Source organism: Megascapheus bottae, chromosome 6 (genome assembly GCF_031878675.1).
Source record: "Megascapheus bottae isolate mThoBot1 chromosome 6, mThoBot2.hap1, whole genome shotgun sequence".
NCBI lineage: Eukaryota > Metazoa > Chordata > Mammalia > Rodentia > Geomyidae > Megascapheus > Megascapheus bottae.
In genome coordinates this window covers 28,058,210-28,081,940 of record NC_143514.1, presented here as the reverse complement: position 1 = coordinate 28,081,940, position 23,731 = coordinate 28,058,210, and the positions used below count along the sequence as shown (strand labels likewise).

The 23,731-nt window shown below is 32.6% G+C and overlaps 1 protein-coding gene across 5 annotated transcripts in view; it reads left to right on the top strand.

Annotated features, from left to right (window-relative positions):
* Adgrl2 (adhesion G protein-coupled receptor L2) overlaps nt 1–23,337 on the top strand; it is a 184,415-nt gene extending 161,078 nt beyond the window's left edge. For 2 of the 5 annotated variants that reach the window (XM_090334542.1, XM_090334541.1), the window contains 8 exons: nt 899–1,108; nt 1,964–2,184; nt 3,430–3,496; nt 10,344–10,435; nt 12,234–12,402; nt 15,264–15,392; nt 15,891–15,987; nt 21,168–23,337. In XM_090334542.1, the coding sequence (XP_090190668.1) occupies nt 899–1,108; nt 1,964–2,184; nt 3,430–3,496; nt 10,344–10,435; nt 12,234–12,402; nt 15,264–15,392; nt 15,891–15,987; nt 21,168–21,922 (1,740 nt within the window). In that variant the 3' untranslated portion in view covers nt 21,923–23,337. Of the gene's footprint in view, nt 1–898; nt 1,109–1,963; nt 2,185–3,429; nt 3,497–10,343; nt 10,436–11,247; nt 11,293–12,233; nt 12,403–15,263; nt 15,393–15,890; nt 15,988–17,653; nt 17,783–18,004; nt 18,088–21,167 lie in introns of those variants that run through there. The other 3 variants (XM_090334540.1, XM_090334543.1, XM_090334544.1) reach the window with 3 other exon arrangements.
* The last annotated feature ends 394 nt before the right edge of the window (nt 23,338–23,731 follow it).

The following is a 23,731-nucleotide window of genomic DNA, read 5'->3' as shown; positions in this document are numbered from 1 at the left end:
TATGTAAGTAATATGTGTGTTGTGAAATCTCTCAGGTTTATTGCTTACTTGTCTCTTAGTATGTAAGCCCATAAAAACTCAACAAGCAGATGAAACATAAATGTTGCCCTGTAGATTACTCTGAAAAATAATTAAAATATCAATTATTTTAAATCACAACTTTAGTACAACTTTTGTACAAATATTTCTACTTGATTCCAAATTGATTTTCATTTTTATTTTAAAATATTTGTGCTCTTTCATTGTTATCTAGGTAATGAAAAAGTCTTTTCTGGTTCATATAACTCTTCTCCTTCTCCTCCTTCCCCTCATCCTCCTCCTTCCCCTCTTCCTTCCTCTTCTCTTCCTCCTCCTCCTCCTTTTCCTCATCCTCATCCTCATTTTCCTTCTCTTGTTCTCATTTTTCTCCTCCTCCTCATGGTCATTTTTTCCTCCTCCTTCCTCCCCTTCCCCTTCCCCTCCCCCTCCTCCTCCTCCTCCTCCTCCTCCTGTTTCTCCTCTTCTTCCTCTTCCTTCACCTTCTCCTTCCTTCTTCTTTATTATTCCTCTGTTCCCTCTCTCTCTCCTTTCTCCTTTCTTCTTTTTACCAGTCTTGGACTTGAACTCTTGGCCTAGGTGCTTGTTCCTGAGCTTTTGCAGTGCTTTTACCACTTGAGCCATAGCTTCACTTAAATCTTGGCCTCCTGAGTTGCTAGGACTCTTGGATCATTATTTATATAGTAAAGCTTATATCTTGAACTTTATTAGATGGTTAAAATTTCTTTTTATTAATGAGCTCTGTTTGAGTTCACCTGACAGTTATCCTTCAGAGTAAATAGTGACAATGAAATGAATGAATGAATCTCTATGGTTGCTGTGATCTCTGAATCTTGACATTTGTCACATCTTTATTTTTCAGTATAAAGACGGAGTTCATGAATTGCTTCTCACAGTCATCACTTGGGTGGGAATTGTCATTTCCCTTGTTTGCCTGGCTATCTGCATCTTCACCTTCTGTTTTTTCCGTGGTCTACAAAGTGACCGCAACACAATTCATAAGAACCTTTGTATCAACCTTTTTATTGCTGAATTTATTTTTCTAATAGGCATTGATAAGACAAAATACACGGTAAGTATCTTTTAAGTCTTGTAACTTTATACCTTTGATCATTTTAATAGTTGTGCATATACATAGACTGTTGCTTTTAATATTTGACCTTATTGCTTTGACCAGACAATATTGAAGGACAATTTATAATAATTCTAAAACTCAGTTGAGTAATGTAAACTCACTTTGTGTATTAAAGTACAAATTAATTTTTCATATAGCTATTTAGACCTAATTTGAATAGGAGAATGTCAGGAATAGTGTAATGAAAAGATTTTTAAAAACCCTGATTTGTTTACATAATTATTCTTACCAGTGAGCCTTTTTCCCTATTTAGAGTCATTTATTCATTATCTTGAGGTCTTGAGTCAGAAACCGAAGTTAATTAGTTAATAACTCACTGTGTTGCAATCTCTGTACTAGAATGAATATAAGAATGTTCCTGGATGATAAGGAAATTCTACATAATTAGAACCATGGTATTTGTTGTTAAAGTTTTAAAATTCAGTTATTAAAAAGCATAATCAATTTTCAGACATTTGTTCTAAAGACTTTTGAAGCGAATCAATGACAAATGGAATATTTAGAGTTCATAATGGATTGTATGAGAAGAGAATGATGTGTTTTTCTTATTTGCCATTTAATTTCACTAAAATTCAGCAGTGCCTTTAGTGATGAAACACTTGACAGTCTACTTCCAGCAGTGTTTTTTAACTTGTTTTCCTTTCATGAGAAAACACGGTTTGAAGAAATAATAGATTAAATAATCATGTTATTGTATCAAGAGTAGTGATTTCTGTCAGTGTTTTATGGTGTGGGAACTAGTTATTTGTATTCATGAGTTTCCTTTGATGTTTTTGGTCTTTCCCTTTATAGATTGCATGCCCAATATTTGCAGGACTTCTCCACTTTTTCTTTTTGGCGGCTTTTGCTTGGATGTGCCTGGAAGGTGTACAGCTCTATTTAATGTTAGTTGAGGTTTTTGAAAGTGAATATTCAAGGAAGAAGTATTATTATGTTGCCGGATACTTGTTTCCTGCCACAGTGGTTGGAGTTTCAGCTGCTATTGACTATAAGAGCTATGGAACACTAAAGGTGTAAGTAATTGCAAGTGACCTGTGTGTTTTTAAAGTGAATAATTTTTAAAGCCAGTTAGCTTTCCAGTGAGGGTCCTTGACAAATTAAAATAGCATCTGGTAAAGGAATAGGCATATTGTGCACAAATTGCAATCAAGTCTTTTGTAATTTTCTAGGTTCATAGGATTTGTACTTCAATGAGTTAGATTCTAAATTATGGGCTTTCTTAACACAAAAGATTGACCTGAAACAAATTGAAAAAGTAAATAACTTTTTGGTGTTAGAAAGATATTAAGTAAAATATTCCTGTGAACCTAAAGCATCTGACAAGTTTACTCAGTTTTAAGCTAATGCTTCATTAGCTCCTTGTGCAGCTGAACTTGTAACTAGCTCCCCTTGTATGTTGTAACAGTAGCACATTCTCTACCAAATTTTTTACTTGGATAAAATTTTTTCAGGCAGTTTGAAAGGGTTAAAATAACTCATCAGCTTTCATTTATAAAAATATAGATATTTACCTAAAGTGACAGGAGAAATATCCATGTTACTAAAATTTTTATTTGCCAGACGCTTAAATTTGCCTACAAGTTCTGTTTATTTTTTTCTTTGAAAACATTAGTTATACAAAGATCTCTTTTTTGAGTAAAGAAGCCTTTTAACTGTACAGATGATGAAAGACAAATAGCAGACATTCAGCAAGGATTCAGTTATGTGAAAAATCAACCACTAGTAACATCTGTCTTAACAAGCTTAAGCATCATTTACTGTAAAAATGTATGAGCTCTATGTCTTGTTTTTCTTTTTCCCTGGTATTCATCCACTCGTGATAGGTATTATATTTTTGTCATTCTGTTTTGCTGCAAACCTTGGAGTGGCTTTCATAGGTAGACCTGAATGCAATGTTTTGAAGATTACGTGTAGATTTTTAAGATGATGAGAAAAGTTGAATATTAAATTTCAGATATTTCTGAATTAAAGCAAGAAGTCTTAGTGATGGGGCAGAATATATTGCTTCTCCTGATAAGCAGAATTTTATATGCTTTTAACATCTAGTAAATTTGAAATGAAAAGCTACAGATTTAAAGTAATGAATTACTATCCATTAATTCAAAGCTAATTCAAAATTATGAGAACTGTTCATGCCCACAATAAGGGAATTTTTAAAGCTACTGGAAGATAGTTTTGTGTGTTAAGTTTTTGAAGTTCTGAGATATTGAGGATCCAGTGAGGCTGTGTAATAGATATTCTTGGCTTTTTTGTAACAGTTGCTGGCTTCGTGTGGACAACTATTTTATATGGAGTTTCATTGGACCTGTTACTTTCATTATTCTGGTAAAACACTCTTATTAATTTACCTTCCTTTTTAGCTGCAACTCTAGCAGTGTTCCTCAAACAAAAGTAATTTAGTTAATTTATTATTTATGCATTCAAACATTTGTAAATATATCTAGTTAAAAAGAAATATGTAGCACGTGTTAAATATGCCATTATTGAAAGTTGATGCACTTTCTAATTAAACATTTCTGAAAATCATCTCTCTGAAAATACCATTTCCAGCCCCTAATTCAATTTGTTATAATATCATAACATAATCTAAAATGTATTTACTTATAAACCCTGTTATAAATTCAGAAGAGTATTTTAGGGAAGTAAATGAACATTACCTTAATTTTTATCTTAATTACCACATAGCAATATAATACATTTAAATGAATGTCTGTACCCTAAATTATTGGAGGGCATACATGTTTTCAGAGGTTACATTAAAGTAGTTAATAATAAATAATTTCTAAGCTCATGGAATTATTTTTCTTGGGTTTATAATACCAAGTAAGAATGGATTTTTAAGAAAATGTACCTTTTGCTATTGAGATGAGGTATTTTTAACTTCCTAATTAAAGTTATGACCAAATACATTGAGAATCTCTATAACATTGAAAAGGAAACATAAGGTAAAATGTTACCTCTTAATCCCTTTAAATACTAATTTATCATTTTTATGATTTAACATTTTTAAGATCAACATACATAAGCTTTGGGGGCCATTTTATGTTACCTAGTGTTTCATCAAATTGATCAAAATTTTTAGTTGAAGGAAACAAGAACTATATGCATTTTAGTTGTCATTAAAATTATTTTACACTATTTTTAAAAAGACAAATGATAATTTGAGATGACTGATGTATAAACCAAACTACTAAGTTACTTTCAAGTGTTCTTAGAGATGCTAAAGTCCTATCAAAATTACTCAGTCTGATGATGGATCCAGTTTTTTCTCCCCCCTTATTTTATGCATGTTAACACAGTTTGAACCTATCTAGAATTCAGTGACATGAAATGATCTTTGAAGACAGAGCTTTCTTTTCCCTTCCTCATTAGCTCTTTGACCAAAACATATTTATATTTTGAAAATAGAAAGAAAAAATAGCATTAGGGATGTTTTCTATATAATAATATCACATGTTTACTTTTGGTGTTCTGAAGCTTATATTTCTAAAGGTAAGTACTGACTTTAAAGCATTAAAGAAAATCACTTGGGAAAAGGAATTTTATTACATAGCTTTGACTGGAAAAGAAGAGGCATTTTATTGTTTTGCCCAGATAAAATGAGAGCTATTATTGTTTGTTTATCTCTTATCCTATCATAGATGCTACCCTATACTGTCTTTTATGTTGATGGGAAGGACCCTTTATAATATTGTTCCTAACTTAAACAAGTGAACAAAAGTAGCAGGTACCGCACAGTACAGATCTTGAAATTCTACAACTGCTTTGTCTCCTAATCATTCTAACACAATGCAAGACTCAGGGTAGTTACAGGAATGCAAACAATGTCTTACAAAATTATATCATTACTTGTGTTGAGAAAAGATGATTATACAACATAGGTTTACTGAAAATACATTTGCTAAAGTAGATTCCCTCATGATACTGGCCATTTCAGAACTAGTTCAGATACCAATGGTAATAATATAGACTGTATACGTTTAAAAAAGCATTCATAAACAGCAATTACCTGTCCATTTTCCTAGAAAGTATATTTGTATTTCTGACTTTTAAAATGTAAACCATTCACTTAGCTGTATTAAGTAGGTGTGCATTTTTAATAGTCATGTTCTATGAGAGAAAAGTAATATGCTAAGTAAGATAAAACTTCCTCCTTCTGCATTTCTGTAGTATGTCTTGCCTACAGGCACTAGAGTTATTATATCTATGAGAAAAGTGCTGGTAAGTAATGAGCAGTGGGAAACCATTAGTATGCCTGAAATGGTTTAATGAAAGCTTGGATCATGACACGTCAGGAGCTGTTCTTATCATTTGGACAGCTCCATCTGCATCATTAATAATGAATTCAGTTCAGTAAGAGTTCAGCCACACACTCATTTAGAAGTCTTCTTCAGAGAACACCTCTCTGGCTGCTAGTCCCAAGGAGAACTACTTTTCTGCTTGGCTAACAGCAAAGATCTGCAGATACAAGTACAGCTTTAGAGTTGCATTTGCCAGGTAACAAAAGCTCCAGGGAGGACAAAAAGGGTCAGAACATATGCAGTTCAGCTATGTTACTTCAGAGTGGTGTTTCTGTTCTTCTGTCTTATCATATCCATGTCAGCACTGCAAGCTGTGGAATGAATTTTAAGCTGCTAAGCTCAGACGGATGTGATTCAATTGAGCAGGTTGATGACCATAAAGCAAACTGTGCACTTCTTTTCTCTGTGGCACCTTAAGTAGAAAACAATAAAAAAAAATACTCTGAATTCTCATGTTTAATTATATGGGCGGTGCTTATAGCTCTGTCATCATTAAATAGTATGGGCTTTCATCCACCAATATTATTTCCAAAAGAATTTATATAAATTTTATCTGGGGATTGTTAAAAGAGTTAGTGAAAAAGAAGGAATTTCCCCATGTGGTGATTTTTACTCTTTTCAGTTATGGATAAGAATTTGTTTTCTCTCCTCTGGATCTGCTACTGAGAGATAAACACATGTTTATACCTGCACTTTCTGTGCAAATGAACATACAGATCAGAGTTAATATATGATTTCGTCCCTGAATCAATTGCTGCAATTTAAAATGTATCAACCTTATATGTTAGAGCATACGAAGTGATAATTTAACCTGCATACCTAACACGATCCTAATAACCTGTATTTACTTGTAGTCTCTCCAAAAGTAATCACATTACTACACATACTTACTACACATACCTATCAGGTTTAGGAAAATTTTATATATGAAACTGTGTTTTTCCTTTTTCACTAATGCGTAATCTTCATCCTACTCCCAAAATATTATATTTAAACTCAGTTTATTGGGGGTAGGGAGGATTTACTGAAACAAAATACAACAAAGGGGCAAAAATGTGGCCACAGTGGAATGTACTTTAAGCTACAGTAATTAAAAGTACTTTGTACTTTACTAACTTTTCAATGATAAATTGGGGAAAGTTTTGGGTCTGTCGTGATTTTTTGATGGTATTAAAATATTAATTTTTAAAAGAATTTATTAACATTGATTTTTACACCATATTTCAAATGATGTTGTGATTTTTAAATGCATCTTAAAGTCAAAAATAGACAGAAGAAGTTTAACCCAGAAAAAAAACACAAAGTATACATCTAAACAGAGTCAAATTGTCAAATACTAGTTGATTTGTAAACAGTTTTTTTCATTTGAGTTAACATATCCATCGTGAACTATAGATTCTATCAAATATGTTTTTAATTTCTTTTCTATCTCTAGTTTTGAGCGCCACAATTGTGTTTTAAAAGAAAGCAGTAAAGGGAGAAAGCAAAATCAAAATCTTACCTAGAGTATTCTAACCTACAAAACTGTAATTCTTATCAGACTTTATTATGTCTTGAAATAGATCATAGCAACTGTATTTACTCTTAAGATAAATGAAAGAAGTAAAACCATATTTTTATAATTTTTGTGCCTTACTATGTTCAATTCCAAGATTGTAAATAGTAAGAATGTGTGCAGTTTTCTTTCTTAAAGGGAGGTCAGGAAAATACTTAGCATTTTTTGTCACCTTATAATTTCGATCATGATCTGATTGCTTTTTCTCATATTTTTGTTTTGAGATTTTGGCATTTTGTTATACTGCATGTACTCTTATATTCTTTGTATACTTTCGAGTCATAATTTGAGACTACATTTGTTTATGATTAACCATAGATGTTTGAACAATATGATTTAACCGTAGATGTTTGAACAATATTCACCTTGTCTGTAGTTTTTATGTGCAAGTTTGTTTTTTTTTGTTGTTATTGTTGTTGTCTGTTTGTTTGTTATAAACAGCTTTGGAACTTACCCAATGAGCTATTATTGGCAACTAGGACAAGTTGTCTTGGCCAGTTGCTGATGTTTGCCTGCCCCTTATTTTCCACGTGGAGACATAGTTAACTCTGCCCACCATGTGGGCAGTTATTGGAAGAATATACAGATTATGTGTGTCAGGACTTCTCTGAGGTGGTATTTTATACATTGTTATTTATCTTTCATTCATTTACTATCTAGTCATGTAATATATTGGATTATTCTTTGCAGAATACTTATTATAAAAAATATATAGCTCTAGTGGATCTTTCTCTGGATTGAATACATTGTTTAATTTTATTTGGCAATATTAGGCTATGGAGCTAGATCACAGAATAGTGGATCTCAGCAGTGTATGTTGGCAAAGATTATTTAGCTCATCTCACTAATTCATAAACTAGTCATAAAAGTGCTGCTTGGCCACTTGCATCTAAAATTACATATATTTTCTGAATTTGCAATCTATAATTAAAAGAAAGCATTATTTTCAACTCATACAATTTTGAAAAAAACTCAGATGGGAACAACAGAAGGGGACAAGTGATCTAATGTCTACTTTAAAATATATATATGGAATAACATTTTCTGCACTGCATTTTACTTGCCTACTCTACAATCTTAAGTAGGAAAAAATACCTTCATCATATTTCAGCCTCAATTTTGTCTATAAAAATAGATTTCATTTTATTATTTCAGTTTTATTGAAAGATGTCCCTACTCAAATAGCTGCTAAGGTATATCTGAGTTGGTTCATTAAAAAGTGTTCGGTGAGTTTATTAGACTCAGAAACTTTTAAGACTTCTTGATCATTTTTTAATAGCATAACTTACATATCTGTAGTTTCTCCATACATTCACTTTCTGTACTTATAATTTTACATGTAGTATGTGTAACATATCATATGTACTTAGTATATATAAAATTAGTAACATATGTTATAATATTTCTCAACTAGTACTATTTCATTCCTGAGGTAATGAAATAGTAACAAAAATACTTAGAAAGGAAGAAACAGCCTCACATCTAGAAGTTTTGAATAACGAAATAAGTGCTTCTGTCAGAACATTTAAAAAGAAAGATGATTAAGGATTTTCACTGATTTTGTAAAACAGGTTACATTACCTGAGAGTAATAATTTAATTTATTTTACCCTGATTTTGGTTTGTTTTAGGATATTTAGAGTTTTCTTTATCTATTAAAAATGTTTCTGGTCAATGTGCAATTGATCTTGTCTTTTTGAGAAAAAGATGTATGTTTTACTATATTTTAGAAAACTAATCTCAGTATGTTGAAAATGAACTATACAATTTGTCGGAGAGTGGAGTCAGGAGGGGAAAACAGGAAAAACAAGGGAAGAGATTAAACAATGTTTTCATTACCTGACTTACATGACTCTAACTCCTTACTTTGACAATAAAAAAAATTGAATTAAAATTTAAAAAATTAGTCTTTACTGAATAATGTATAAGTCTGTGAATTTCTCAGAGGCAGAATTTGTATTAAATATCCACAATAAATTGAGTACATCATCGTTCAGAGCAGCAGATCAGTCATGCATTTGGTGGGTGAAATACATCGTTTTCTAACATACATACACACATATTCTCATCTTAATCATCTGGAGTAATCTAAAAGATAACAGCAAAATATTTCTGTAATTTTTTTCACTAGAAAAGTTTTTTTTTCAAATAAAATTAACTTTAGGCACTTTAAAACAAAAAACTACTTTTGTCCTTAAGTAAGTCAGGTTTAAAGACAGAATGTTAATTTCCAGCACTTGCAAGTTAGGCCCATTAACCTCATTTTATTTTCTAAGAGGAAATATTACATGTAAGAGAAGTAATAAGGCACAGTAGACAAAATGTTAAACAGCTTAAAGCATTTGATCTGTTCCCAAACTCATCACTAAGATGGGCTTGAAAAATTTTAATTTATTGCCCTGTATAATGTCTCCTAATTATAAAATCAGAAATGGTGATGAATGAATACAATAATGATGTCATTTGATCACATGGCATTTTCACTCATTCAAAAGGATCATATTATTGTAACAATGATATGTTGATTATTAGCCACCAAGAAATTGAAATCTTCTCTATATACAATGGGTCCTTTTCTGAAAATATATTAGGTGGTACAAAGCTCTTGATAACATTTATTGAGAATTAATTGCCAACCTCAATCAAAACATCCCAGCTTCTTTTGTTTATTTTATTTTATTCTTAGTCCCTTCCTGGGGTTTACATGTGCTTGTGGTTTTTTTTTTGTCCCATACAGCTAAAAGACTCAGTCTTCTTGTTAGAGTTTACCAACTACCATATATTGAGCTACAGAAGAATAGGATTCATGGCTTTGAATAATTAAATAAAAAGTACATATATATGAGTGAAAGTCTACCTTATATTATCAGTGAACAATTTTCATACATTTTATTTTATTTAATCAAAATCAAGAGCTTGCCTTTTACCCTTGTCTTAGGTTCTAAAGCCAACAATTTTTCTATTACAAGTTGTATGATGTAAACATCCCTTTTCAGACTCTAGTCTTTCCATTTAGATGACTTTTAGTCCCTGGAGTACATGTAGCTAAAGAAACTAATTTAGATTGTCTAATTTATTTAACCATTACCACAGGATCCTGACTTAATGCAATTGTAATTTCATGTCAAATGAGCTATTAAAGAATTGATCATACAGAGTCAACTTTTTAAAATATGTATACATAGACTAAACTGGATCATTGCATCGGCTTTTACCCTTTGCATGTTACTGACATAACTGCAATAATTCATTAAATACAGTTTCAAAAATAGATTCTGCTCTTTGTTTGTCATGACCTCATCCTTTTCTTTCAACAGCTAAATATAATCTTCTTGGTGATCACACTGTGCAAAATGGTGAAGCACTCAAACACTTTGAAACCAGATTCTAGCAGGTTGGAAAACATTAAGTAAGTATTTCTTATTTAATTGTAATACTTGACCAGCTAAGTAAAAGTTATCTCCACAGGAAACACAGGCAGTTCTGCCTTCTGCTAAATATAGGGATTATTCAGAATGAAATTTTAAGTCTGGCTGTGATATAGCTATTGATAAAATTTAGGTAATAATTTTTGTCTTGGTCATCTAGAATGAAAAAAAAAAGGTTCAGTGGCTTTATGGAAATTCCCTCTCACTGTAGCAGTTTCATTTAAATTTAAAATGTAGTTCAAAGTGAAATTCCTATTTGCATGGCTGATAAGATCAAATTAAGTTTATTTTGTTAAATTGCTTTTTCCGATTTAAGTATTTTGAGCAGTTCTTCACCTAATGCCTCTGTTATTACTATTAACTTAAGATTATTTGTTGCTTTCATATTAGTTAAACAAATCTTTATTTCATTGTTGAATAAAAACTAAATATTCTATCTGTAGAAAAATGCTATAGTTATTAGCTATTTGCTAAGTAGTGAAAAGTTGATAGCTATTGATTCATTAAATCATCTTATCGGTGTATTTTCAGAATTTTTAAAATGAGTCTTAATTTAGAATTCGAGGAGGTATTTAAGTTTTGGTTAAATGAGATTGTAAAAGAAGTACTACTATTTTTTAATTAAAAAATGGCAGATAGATAGTAAGGGTGAAGTTTTTTTTTTAGAAAAAGTAGATGTATTCGATAGGTTAGTGCCAGCTTCATTGCATGTTGCATGGTAAAAGAGAGAGCTAATCTTTAGCATCTCTCTCTTTTCTTCCTTTTCCTCTTTCTGTCTTCTCATCTACACCAGTAATTACCGTGTTTGTGATGGCTACTATAATACGGACTTACCTGGGTAAGGTAGAATCCTACATTAACAAATTTATGGCATGACTTATATTTTTACAAATCCGTCAGTATCATGAATTGCCCTTACTTTTTGTAATTATTTTGGGATATCTGATTTGGTATGGTATTTTAAACAATAATATGCCTTTGTTTTTAATTGCTTGCTTGTGCATTTTGACTTCTTAATTTTGACTAATTTATAAAATATATAAATGCTTTCTTATTACTTTCTATTTTAATTCTGTCTAATAATTTTGTTTCTCTTTTCTGCTTATAATGCTTTCTAGCTATGAAGATAATAAGCCATTTATCAAGTAAGATCATTAGTTAGACATGGAATGCACTGACCTTTAGACCCTTCTCATTCCGTCCTATTTTCTGCAGTTCTTTTCTCCTTAAGCTATTCATGATGAAATCTCCAAAATTATTTTATTTTGAAGTTGTTCTCATGTTTTTATCTCATTTCAGCTAGGCTTCTTCATGCTTTAGTTAAACAATCATAGGCTCATCTAAGACTAGTTTCCTAGACTCTGAGTTTAGGTACTAAGTGGTTATCTGCCATTTAACCTTTCTGTATGTGTCACATTGTTTAGTGCCATATGAGTACATCACAGGAATAAAAATAGAAGTAGACTAATTAAGAACACTTTAATTTGCTTTCACTAAAAGATAAGAAAGTCATGGGGGATATTTTACACCTTGCATTTGATACTGGTTTATTCTGGACTAAGAAAAGGTCATACCTGCTGTTGCTGTTTTCACTGGAGGCTGCAGTACTAAATGCTGTTGTTCTTTCTTAATCAGTGAAAGGTTAAATCCAAAATGCTGTTGAATTTGAATGTGAACATAGAGAAAGTCATCTGCTACTACTGATATGTTAATAAATAAGCGGGAATAACTGTTTTTCTCTCATGGAACCTGTTCAAAAAGTTCACTTTATTTTTTCAGGTCTTGGGTGCTTGGCGCGTTTGCTCTTCTGTGTCTTCTTGGCCTAACCTGGTCATTTGGGTTGCTTTTTATTAATGAGGAGACTATTGTGATGGCATATCTCTTCACCATCTTTAATGCTTTCCAGGGAGTGTTCATTTTCATCTTCCACTGTGCTCTCCAAAAGAAAGTAAGTGAATGGAAACCCCTCAGAGCTCAGTTTGGTTATTCTTTGGTTTGAAAATAATAGATATGTTAGAGGAGACTTAAGTTACAGCTGGCATATTGCTAAGTGGCATCATACATTAATCATAAATTAATTTTAATACCATCTGGAAAGTCAAACTTTGCATATGAAATTGGACAGAACCTTTCATCTTTTAGATCTTACTTTGGGAATTTTATAAACGAGATAATGTTAAGATTTCTTCTTTGCTAGTTATGCTATAAAATTTTTACACAGGGTATCCAAGGTTAAAAAAATACTTAAATTTGGTCTTGGTTCCAAAATGAAACTGAACATAAGGAATGAATAATATTACTTTTAAAAAGTACCAGAAGTCCTTAGTATTTGGGTACTCAGGGTTATGGACATGATCTTGAAGATATAAACATAACTATATAGACATAAAAATCTATGATGGGATATATACCCTATAGACATAATGTTTTATTATAGATTAATATGTATCTGATATACAAACCCTCAACTTAATTTTAATAATGTTCTAAAATCTATGTGCCAGTGATTGCACATTGATTCCCTTCTTGTATACTTGTTTGTTAAACATGACTTTTGAAAATATGATGTAAAAATCAGTGTTAATAAAATCTTTATAAAAAGCACCAGAGTTAATATTAATATTGCTTTCTTGAGTAGTTTTAGAAGTTTAAAACCTTGTAGTGTAGTGCAACACATTTTACTATTTTTGTCCTGATTTCCAGGTAAGTAAAGTCAGCACAAATAATTGAAAGATTACATTTGAAGAAGAAAAAGTTCATCTGTAGCAAGAGGTAAAACTAAAAGAATCAGTGAGGTGCCCTTTAAATTTAAAATTCTTATGCCTTTCACAAGGTATCATTCTTTCTTTGTCTGCGCATCTAATGTGTAGTCTTTTTATTCTGTTATTACTAGTTGGTCACTAAATTGAACAGAGAAATAGAATTGTGAAAGTGAAAACTATTATGTTTTCAGTCCTGACAAGATGATAGTGTTGTTACTTCCATCAGTTCTGAATAAGCTATAATTTTGAGATAATGACAGTGGAATGTGCAATACTGACAGATAATGTACATTCACAGCAATATAGGCATTAGGCAAAACCAACACCGGAGGGTATTATTTGGATAAAATACCATTTTGATTGCCATTGTCTTGGTTATACTGCATTTCAGAGCAGTTAATAGCCATTAAATGTGTAGAAAAATTTTGTGTGAGGTATCATGTGCTATTTAATCAGAACGAACTTTTAACTTTCTAAGCATTACACAGGGAAAACCTGAGTAGTTACAATAGATTTTTTTACATATATCTTATGTAAATGGGCATTCTATATGCAAGCATATATGCATAGGATTCTATAATTCTATATGCATAGGATTATAAAATTCAAAACTACTGGAATTTGGCCATACATGTCTGATATGAAGAAAAGACTTGACAGAAAAGGGGTGAAGTCATCAGTATTTCTTTATATAGTTATATGTATTGATTGAATAGGAGATTTTTACTATGGTGTATACATTGACAACCATGTTTTAAGATGATCCTGTCACACTTTTTTTGAACATGTTCTACTCGGTCTTAGATATATCTTATTATTGGATGCTGCCAGAGTAGATTGTTAGGAATATAACAGAAAAAATGGTTGAATTAAAATCATGTTTCTTGCTGCTTAAATGACCATATTTAGACTAAGAAAATACCCTGAAAGCTCAACCACATGGTTCTTTGTTCTTATAGGTACATTTAACTGAAGCCAGGAAGATAACTATGCAAGTGTACTTAGATTCTTAAGATCATCTAGTGACTTTTCTTACTTTTCAGAGAGTGTCAAAGTCTTAGACTTTGCTGGCAGATAACATAGAAGTGTGAGAGGGAAAGAACTTTGAATGCTGAATCTGTTAAGGGAAAAAAGGAAAGTTTCCTTACTAAATTTTCTTGTTTTGCAGTTTCAAAGCCTGCCTCTAATCTACAAAGCAATATTATATTCATCTGCTAATATCCAACATCCCATCTTCCTCCCCTTATAAGTTATAGGGCCTTTTTTAAAAGTTATTTTGGCTTCATTTTTTAAAGGTTGGTTTAAACTTCTTTTCAGACTTAACAATTTATCTATCTATTCATATATCCCAGCTTTAGGGGAAAAGGAAAATTACATGGGTAGCTTATTAATGAGAATGGAAACTGTGTAAACAGTTCTGTTGTGTGCTGATGAAGTGAATAGCACCTTAGACTCTACCAAATGATACAGCTAGACATAGTAGTAAATAAGAAAAATAGTGCTAATGATTGTCAAATATATCAAAGTATTCCCCCCTTCTTTTTTTTCCTTTGCCAAAGGAGTCTTGTCATTATACTGAGGCTACTCACAAAATATGCAATCTATTTAAAGAGGATTATGTATTTACCTACCTAAAAGGAAAGTGAAGCATATGAAACATAAATAACTGAATTACAGGTTGGGTATATGCAGTGAGACAAGAGAACTACTAAAGTTTTGTCCAATTTTTTTTTCTATCCTAAAACACAAGAGTTACTAAATATATAGGTAGAATCAACGGTTAAATACATTGCTGTCATAGTGATAATTACTGTGCCCAAAGTATTTCCAGACATCATGCCAATTTTTAAAGATCATACTAGCCAGTCAGAATAGATAACTCTTCTCTGATTATTGTTTCAACAGATCTTATTTCTTTTCACCATAGATGTGTCATAGTAGAATTTAATTCTTCTCAGTTATCTTTCCTGTTCCTTTAATTAGAGAGAGATGGAGAGAAACAAATATGCTCATGTTAATCCCTTGGTACTTTGATTATTCAATTCAGGTACGAAAAGAATATGGCAAGTGCTTCAGACACTCGTACTGCTGTGGCGGTCTCCCAACTGAGAGCCCCCACAGCTCTGTGAAGGCATCAACCACCAGAACCAGTGCTCGGTATTCCTCTGGCACACAGGTAACAAAGACTTTGACAGAATCCTTAATTAACCTTATTTATAGAAAGCCTGCTGAGACATGTTCTGTTTAGATACACTAATTGTTTCCTCATTATAATGATCTAGGTAGTAAATCCTAGCTTTTGGGGGTTATTTTTTTGTTTTAATTTCTTCTTAAATATGTCCTTGAGATGTTACTTAAGGAATTCCTTAAGAAGTCAAGAAAAAGTGCTCAGTGCTCATCATGGTGGACACTCATAAAACATTTGCCGAAAAAAGTCATTTCCACTTTAAAAAAAAAGATGACAAAAGAACACGTTTTTAAGAGTGGAAGATTAAATACTCCTTATTTGAGAAGCCAACAGTATAGTATAGATGACTAGATTTAGACCAGAAACCACACATTCTTTACCAAGTGATAATCCTACACACATTGGGTAGGTAGTTGTGTTTTTTAATAAGATAAGCTTGGGAAAAACGTAACATAACCTATCTGTCTTGCTATTTTATATTAATAGAGTCGTATAAGGAGGATGTGGAATGACACTGTGAGAAAACAATCTGAATCTTCTTTTATCTCAGGTGACATCAATAGCACTTCAACACTTAATCAAGGTCAGTTATTAGGAAAATTAATAAAATATAAAGTTTGTACTTTTTGCTAGCTTAGAATGATTCTTAGAAAAACGCTGAACTTTGCTCTTACACATTTATATTACAATTGCTTCAATCTATTGAGTCATCTTTTATCATTACTTACTAAAGTACATATAAGCTCATATTACTCTGTAATATAATGCAAAAAATACACTTCTAAAAGGATAAGGCACACTAACCATGAAAATAATTATTAAACACCTGTCACAGATTAAATCATTTTTCCTAGTTAATAACTATTTACTCTCCTAACTATACATTCATAATTTTTTTCTTTAAACAGCAGTGTAATTAGCATAATTCATATATAAAACAATGCCATTTCACCAAAGGTGCAAAAGATCTTTTTATATTTTTTAAATAAATGATACTAAATCATTTATAGTAAATCTTCACTGACAAAATTTGAGTACATAGGAGCTTTATAAGCTTTACTTTATAAATAACTTTTTTCCATATTGTTTGACTTGTCTATACTGGCAACTTTAAATGGGTACATAAATTAGTATAATTCATAAAATATGCTGGGAAATGAAATAATTTAGCAAAGTTTTAGGCACAAATACATGTGTCGTAGGTATTCCTAAGGCCTTCATAAATAACCCATTATGAAAAAAATTACGTTACCTTGTAGAATCTTTGGAAAGATTGTTCATCTGACATTTCTAGTTTGGGCCAATTTATAAAAGTTAAGGTTTACTACAAGGAAATATTAAAGATATTTTGAATTTTGAATGTTATTCTGGTAAGACTGGTTTAAAATTAAAGAGTATTTATAGCATCAAAACCAGTCTGAATTTTTAAATATCATTAATGAAATTACATTAGTTTTGCAAAACATGATCAATAAGAAAAGACTGGCAATTTACCAGTTACAATGTATGAAACTTTTTATTTCATTGCTTTGATGTGTTTTCATAATTCTGTGAGGATGGCTAACAAATGTTAAATGAATTACCCAACTCAACTTTTCAAACCTGGCAAATGAGAGGATAGAGCAAAAATGTTTTTATTGTAGACTTTGTTATGGTCTAATAATTCATGTTCCATAGTTTGTTTTTTTTTTTCCCTGAGCATGTACGCTTTTGCATTTACTAAGTGAAGCTTTAAGCAGTGTGTCATAATTTTTACATGTTTGTGAAAGTTGTTTTCCTTTTGCTTGTATCAAAGTTGGTATGATCACAGATGTTTTCATAAGGGATAATCCCACACCTGTAAATCTGAAAGTTTGAGATTCCCTCTTCTGGGCCTCAGAGGTTAAGTTTTAATATTAAGCAGTAACATCTTGAAACATAATGTTGCTCTCTATGCATTTAATTGCCATTTTTGTTTAACAGTGATTTTGTATAAATTAGTAAATGTCATCCTCTGCAGGTGTTTACTTGGGGGACTTAGAAAGCACCTGTGAATTACTGGAATTTAACTGCCCGCTCCCCTTTTTCTTTCAAATTAGTAGTTCAAATACAGTCAGAATATTTCAGCAGGATTCCCATTGCCAATTTGTCCACTAACCCAATAAATTAAGAAAGAGAAAAAGAAAGATTGAAACTGTAATACTGAAATAAAAGAACTGATGTATTTCTTTGTTTTTTTTGTTTGTTTTGTTTGTTTTGTTTTGCTTTAGGAATGACTGGCAATTACCTACTAACAAACCCTCTTCTTCGACCCCACGGCACTAACAACCCTTATAACACATTGCTCGCTGAAACAGTTGTATGTAATGCCCCTTCAGCTCCTGTATTTAACTCACCAGGTGTGCTTATACTTACAAAGAAAACTACCTTTCTTTATGCTAAACAGAGCCCTGTTTCTAAAAATATTCAAGTTGCCAATATACCTTTTATAATTACATCCTTGGTTTCTTAGTTTAAAAAAATATGGTATTTCCCATGCCAGGCTTCTAAAACTGCACTATATTATAGTACAAACTCAGTCATGACAGTATTTACAATAATTATCCATGTTTTTAACACAGGTGGCATAAATCTTAATATATTATTACAGGACTGACATCACATGGTCCGAGAGCCCATCATCAAGATTTATATCACTTAGAGGTATCCAATCTATATAATATATTGTTCAGTTGACTCGAAAGCTTGCTGACAAAATTTGCTTCTTGAATGAACTAGCTAATACAGATAATTTGGATGTTGGATGTAGAAAAACACATTCAGTATTATCAATAAAACAGAACTATAGTATAGTGCAGCTTTATGGTAGTTTTTCTTTCTTCCTAAGGAAATTTGAGATTAAGTTCATTTTAGTCAGTTTGTATCTATTTTTTTTTCTTTTAAAAACTGGGGGAGGGGTAGTGATAGTCACTAACCTATTTACTGTGTTTTCTAAAAGCTAATTGAGAAAACATTTTAACATTAATAAATAGAATTTTTAAGGTTTTGGTAGAAGATAATATAGTTACTACCATAGTAATATTTGTGAATGTTATTTGCAACTAAAACGCAAAACTTTGTTTCCTTTTTTTTTGTTTTTTTCTTAAAATTATTTTTAACGTAACTGCAGCTTCTCTTTTCATTCTCTTGTTTTCTTACTTTCCTTATGCTTCCCTCTAGCAACCTACAGAGAGACAAGTATGGGAGTAAAACTTAACTTTGCCTATCAAATGTAAATTTTTTCAGCATGATTTTTAATGGGCACAATCAATACATAACTAGCAGTCATGAAATAGACTCAGCGGGCAAGTGGTTCACAATTTGCAAATAAAATGTTTCCCAATTCCAACTCAGTACATGGAAGTGTACTACCTTTGTCAGTAATAGAGGTCTGTAGCAAATTCTGTCCATTCTTAAGTACATGCAATGCTGAAATAATTTGCTCCTTAAAGCTTGAAATACTGTCAGCCAAATGCTTTAATAGTTGACTGATCATTTCTGCATCCCCACAGTAATCTTGCTACAGGCTGTGGAAAAATCTTCAAGTGAATTACCTGAACTTGGGCAGAAAAAAAAAAAAAAAGATGCCTCTTCAAAACAAAGAAGTCTTAAATCTGCAGTATATCCTACAAAACACTTTTTGGATTATATTTGCCTATATTTTATGTAATATTTATTACATTTATTTAAAGATAACAATGAAAATCTGTTTAAGATTGATTCTCTCTAAAGAGGAAATAAATGTTAGCTTGTTTTTATATGTCCTTTATAACTTAAAGTGCCAAATGTTTTCTGATGTTATATCTTACGCTGATTGTGGCACACCTGAATTTACAAAATAGAAGATGTGGTAGACAAGCTAAAGGAAACCTTCCAAGCAATTACTATAACTTCATTGTGTCGACACATGGAGCATGCCCTAAATTGAATTGCCAATTTCTCATCTGTAGTTTGTTCAGGGTTTTAAAAGAATATAAGTAACAAATTATCATACTCTCCCACCATATTTCCAAATCTACTAATGCCAACACTTATCATGTTTATTGTTCATGAAGTTTGTGCCAGATGGAATTATTTTTTTTCCTGAAATTTGAGTTTTCTAGGATATCTGCAGCTTTAAGAGTGGAGTGAGCGCTAAAAAAAGGGAAATTTCCTATTCTTTTCCAAGAACTACTTTTCCTAAACTCCTCCAAGCCTTGCATAAAATGCAGCAGCCTCACAGTGGTCAGTTTCTCATTTCAAATAACATCACTTCATTCTTTTTTTTTTTTTTTTTTAAGTTTTTATTTTTTGGTTAACAGACCTGTTGGTAGACAAGTGATTTTTTTTCTTCCAGGATTTTGAGAATGAATAACGTAACTTTCCATCATGCAGACCATTTATAATTTTCTCTTTCTCCTTTTTTAAAAATTTTGCTTAACAAGTACTGTGACGTCTCAGTTTACATGTTTATGTGTCTGTTGTAAATACAATTCTGAATCAAGTAGAGCATGTTACCATGTTTTTATTTCCTTCTGAACCTCTTTTCATATCTCAAGCAGATGTATCCAATCTTTCATTCTTTTAGAAATAAAAATGTTAGATTAAGAACTGACACTCTTCTCCCATTCCATAGTTAATATCTATTCTTGTTTAATTTCCGTGACCCATACTTAAGAAATCTCTCACATTTCTGCGTTTGATTTCCATGCCCATGGTATATCTTTGGGCCAGTCTTGTATGAGAGACTCTGCTGGTTCATTCGGTACTGTCACTGTGGCTGATGCAGACTGCAGGGCTGCAGGCAGACTGACCCTTAGGAGCCTGGGGCCATTGCTATTAGAGAGCTTATTAGTTCCAAAGGAGCTCAAAACAATAAGAAATATTAAACAAAAAGGAAAGGCTGCTATTTGCTGATAATCTAATTTGTTGAACCCTTGCTCTGACTAAGTTGCTGAGAAGCTTAGAAATTCTTCATCATGTTACAATAAATCATTTTACTTTCTTTTATATATCAGCTACTCTTAGGCCAGATAGCCTGAGCAGACAGACATGATGTGAGTTGTCCAAAGTGAGTCATTCCACCTGCTGTCTATCGTGTTGTTGGATGGTGCTTGTTGGGCCCCTGGTCCAGTCAGTATGAAAGATGGCTGTCTCTGTGGAACATGAATTCTTTGTATCTGTCCATTTTTTTTCATTCCTTTTTTTTTTTAATGTCATCTCCAGAAAAAGGAAATGTTAGAATGTTGTTTAAAAAGTTGCTTGCCAGTTATGTGGGTTTATGTTGTACATTTACCTTTCGGTTCTGTATGTGACTTATTCTTTTTTAATTTAGTGTTGTTTAGGACAAATTCTGTTAATTTTATTTTTAACAACCATAGTCTTGTACCTTAAAATGTAAATGTCACTAATGAATTGCTTTGCATTACCTATGCAAGGGCATGGAGTGAAGTCTTCTTTTGTAAAGAACATCAAGAGATTTTACCAATCCATTAGTAACTGCTGTCTCCTCCAAATTGATAATATTCTGTATGCTATTAACCTCCCTGGAAAACAGTTTTATTTTTTAACACTTTTTCTGTTAACCTAAGGGGTTGCAACTGTTTACAGTTGGGAATGCGGGAAAGTCGGGCATTGTTCAAGCGTTAGCTTTCAAATACAACTTTGTCCTGAACGACATTAAAAAAAAAGTTTTGTACGAAAGAAAGAAAGTTTCTGTGGAAAAGAACAGCAGCAGTAATGGTAACGCCCCCTTTTCTGTTTCAGGACATTCACTGAACAATGCCAGGGATACAAGTGCCATGGATACTCTACCGCTAAATGGTAATTTTAACAACAGCTACTCACTGCGCAAAGGGGACTATAATGATAGTGTGCAAGTCGTGGACTGTGGACTGAGTCTGAATGATACTGCTTTTGAGAAAATGATCATTTCAGAATTAGTGCACAACAACCTGCGGGGCAGCAGCAAAACTCACAACCTGGATCTCACGCTGCCTGTGAAAGCCGTGATTGGAGGAAGCAGCAGTGAAGATGATGCGATTGTGGCAGACACATCATCTTTAATGCACGGGGACAACCCAGGGCTGGAGCTCCATCACAAAGAACTTGAGGCACCACTCATTCCTCAGCGGACTCACTCCCTTCTGTACCAACCCCAGAAGAAAATGAAGGCTGAGGGAACCGACAGCTATGTCTCCCAGCTGACAGCAGAGGTTGAGGATCACCTACAGTCCCCCAACAGAGACTCTCTTTATACAAGCATGCCCAATCTTAGAGACTCTCCCTATCCGGAGAGCAGCCCCGACATGGAAGAAGACCTCTCTCCCTCTCGGAGGAGTGAGAATGAGGACATTTACTATAAAAGTATGCCAAACCTTGGAGCTGGCCATCAGCTTCAGATGTGCTACCAGATCAGCAGGGGCAATAGTGATGGTTATATAATTCCCATTAACAAAGAAGGCTGTATCCCAGAAGGGGATGTTAGGGAAGGACAGATGCAGCTGGTGACCAGTCTCTAATAGTACAGCTATTCCAAGGGCCACATGCAAGTATTAATAAATAAATAAAGATTCCCTTGGTCCCATGAAGTTTCCTCCAACTCTGCTTGAAGAGATGGCTCTGTTGAATCGTGGTCCTCTCCAGTGTATAAAAAAGAAAAGAAAGAGAGAAAAAAACAACAACAAAAAAAAGAGGACTGAACCTTGCGGTGATTTTTTTTATAAAACATACAAAAACTTTGTATATACAAAGAGTATACTAAAATGAATTATTTGTTACAAAGAAAAGAGATGCCAACCAGGTATTTTAAGATTCTGCTGCTGTGTAGAGGAATTGTGAGAAGCAAAACAGACCTTTCCAGCCATTTTACTGCAGCAGTCTGTGAACTAAGTTTGTACATATGGCTGCACCATTTTTGTAGGCCTGCATTGTATTATATACAAGACGTAGGCTTTAAGATCCTGTGGGACAAATTTACTGTACCTTACTGTTCCTGACAAGACTTGGAAAAGCAGGAGAGATATTCTGCATGTTTGCAGTTCCCTGCAAACCTTTTACATTAAGGCAAAGATTGAAAACATGTTTAACCACTAGCAATCAAGCCACAGGCCTTATTTCATATGTTTCCTCAACTGTACAATGAACTATTCTCATGAAAAATGGCTAAAGAAATTATATTTTGTTCTATTGCTAGGGTAAAATAAAATACATTTGTGTCCAACTGAGATATAATTGTCATTAAAATAATTTTAAAAGAGTTCAAAGGAAATCTTGTGAAAAGCTCTTGGTTGCACATATGTTACAAAATGGTTTTTTTGTTTTTGTTTTTTCCTTATACTTTGTCATGGTGAGTTCTACCGTTCCCTCCCCCCTTTTTTTCCCCCCACTGTGTACAGTGTTCTGCTTTGACCAGTTAGTCTTTTGGGTTTTTTTTTTCCCTTACATTTAAATTTCTTATTGCCAAAAGAATGTGTTTTATGGGTAAAAACTTTTTGAAGCCAGTTCTACCATGCCTTGCGTAAACGTGGTAAAATCTAGGGAAGATGGTATATTATCTACCCCCTGTTTATTCTGGAACAGTGGGCGAAGCAAGCACTGGGCACTGCTCACAAACTTTCTAGTGAACAAAAGGTGCCTATCCTTTTTTTAAAAAAAAATAAAAATAAAACACAAATATTACTCTTCCATATTCTTTCAGCCTATATTTAGCAATTAATTTATTTTATGATAAAGTTCTAATGAAAATGTAAATGGTTTTGGCAAAATTCTGCTTTTCTTTTCATCCCTTTGTGTAAACCTGTTAATAATGAGCCCATCACTAATATCCAGTGTAAAGTTTAACACGGTTTGACAGTAAATAAATGTGAATTTTTTTCAAGTAAGTTAATGTGCACTTTCATGTATGATTACACAATTAGCCTCAACATCCTTCCCTTCTCTTCCCTTCCCTTGATTTAAGTAAATTCACACTGTAGCCAGGGGCTTGTGTGGGAACACAATGAAGGTACTTGTTTTTCATTACTTGGAAGAGTAGGTCCCCCATGACACAGGCACAGAATCGGCAGATCAGCTTCCGTTAGGACATATTCTAGACAAGCACTCTACCACTAGGCCAAACTCTGGGCCCCTGTTAGGACATATACTGAAAGTATTTTTGGTTGTCAAACCCAATAAAATTTAAAGAAGGATTGAAGCTCATTTAATTTGAACATTAAAAAAAAAGCACACATCAGCTTGACTTTAAATTAACTTTAAATTTCTCAGCTGTATATTGGAGAAAAATTTCCAACAAATACTTTCACAGTTTGAAGATTTATAATCATCCCCAT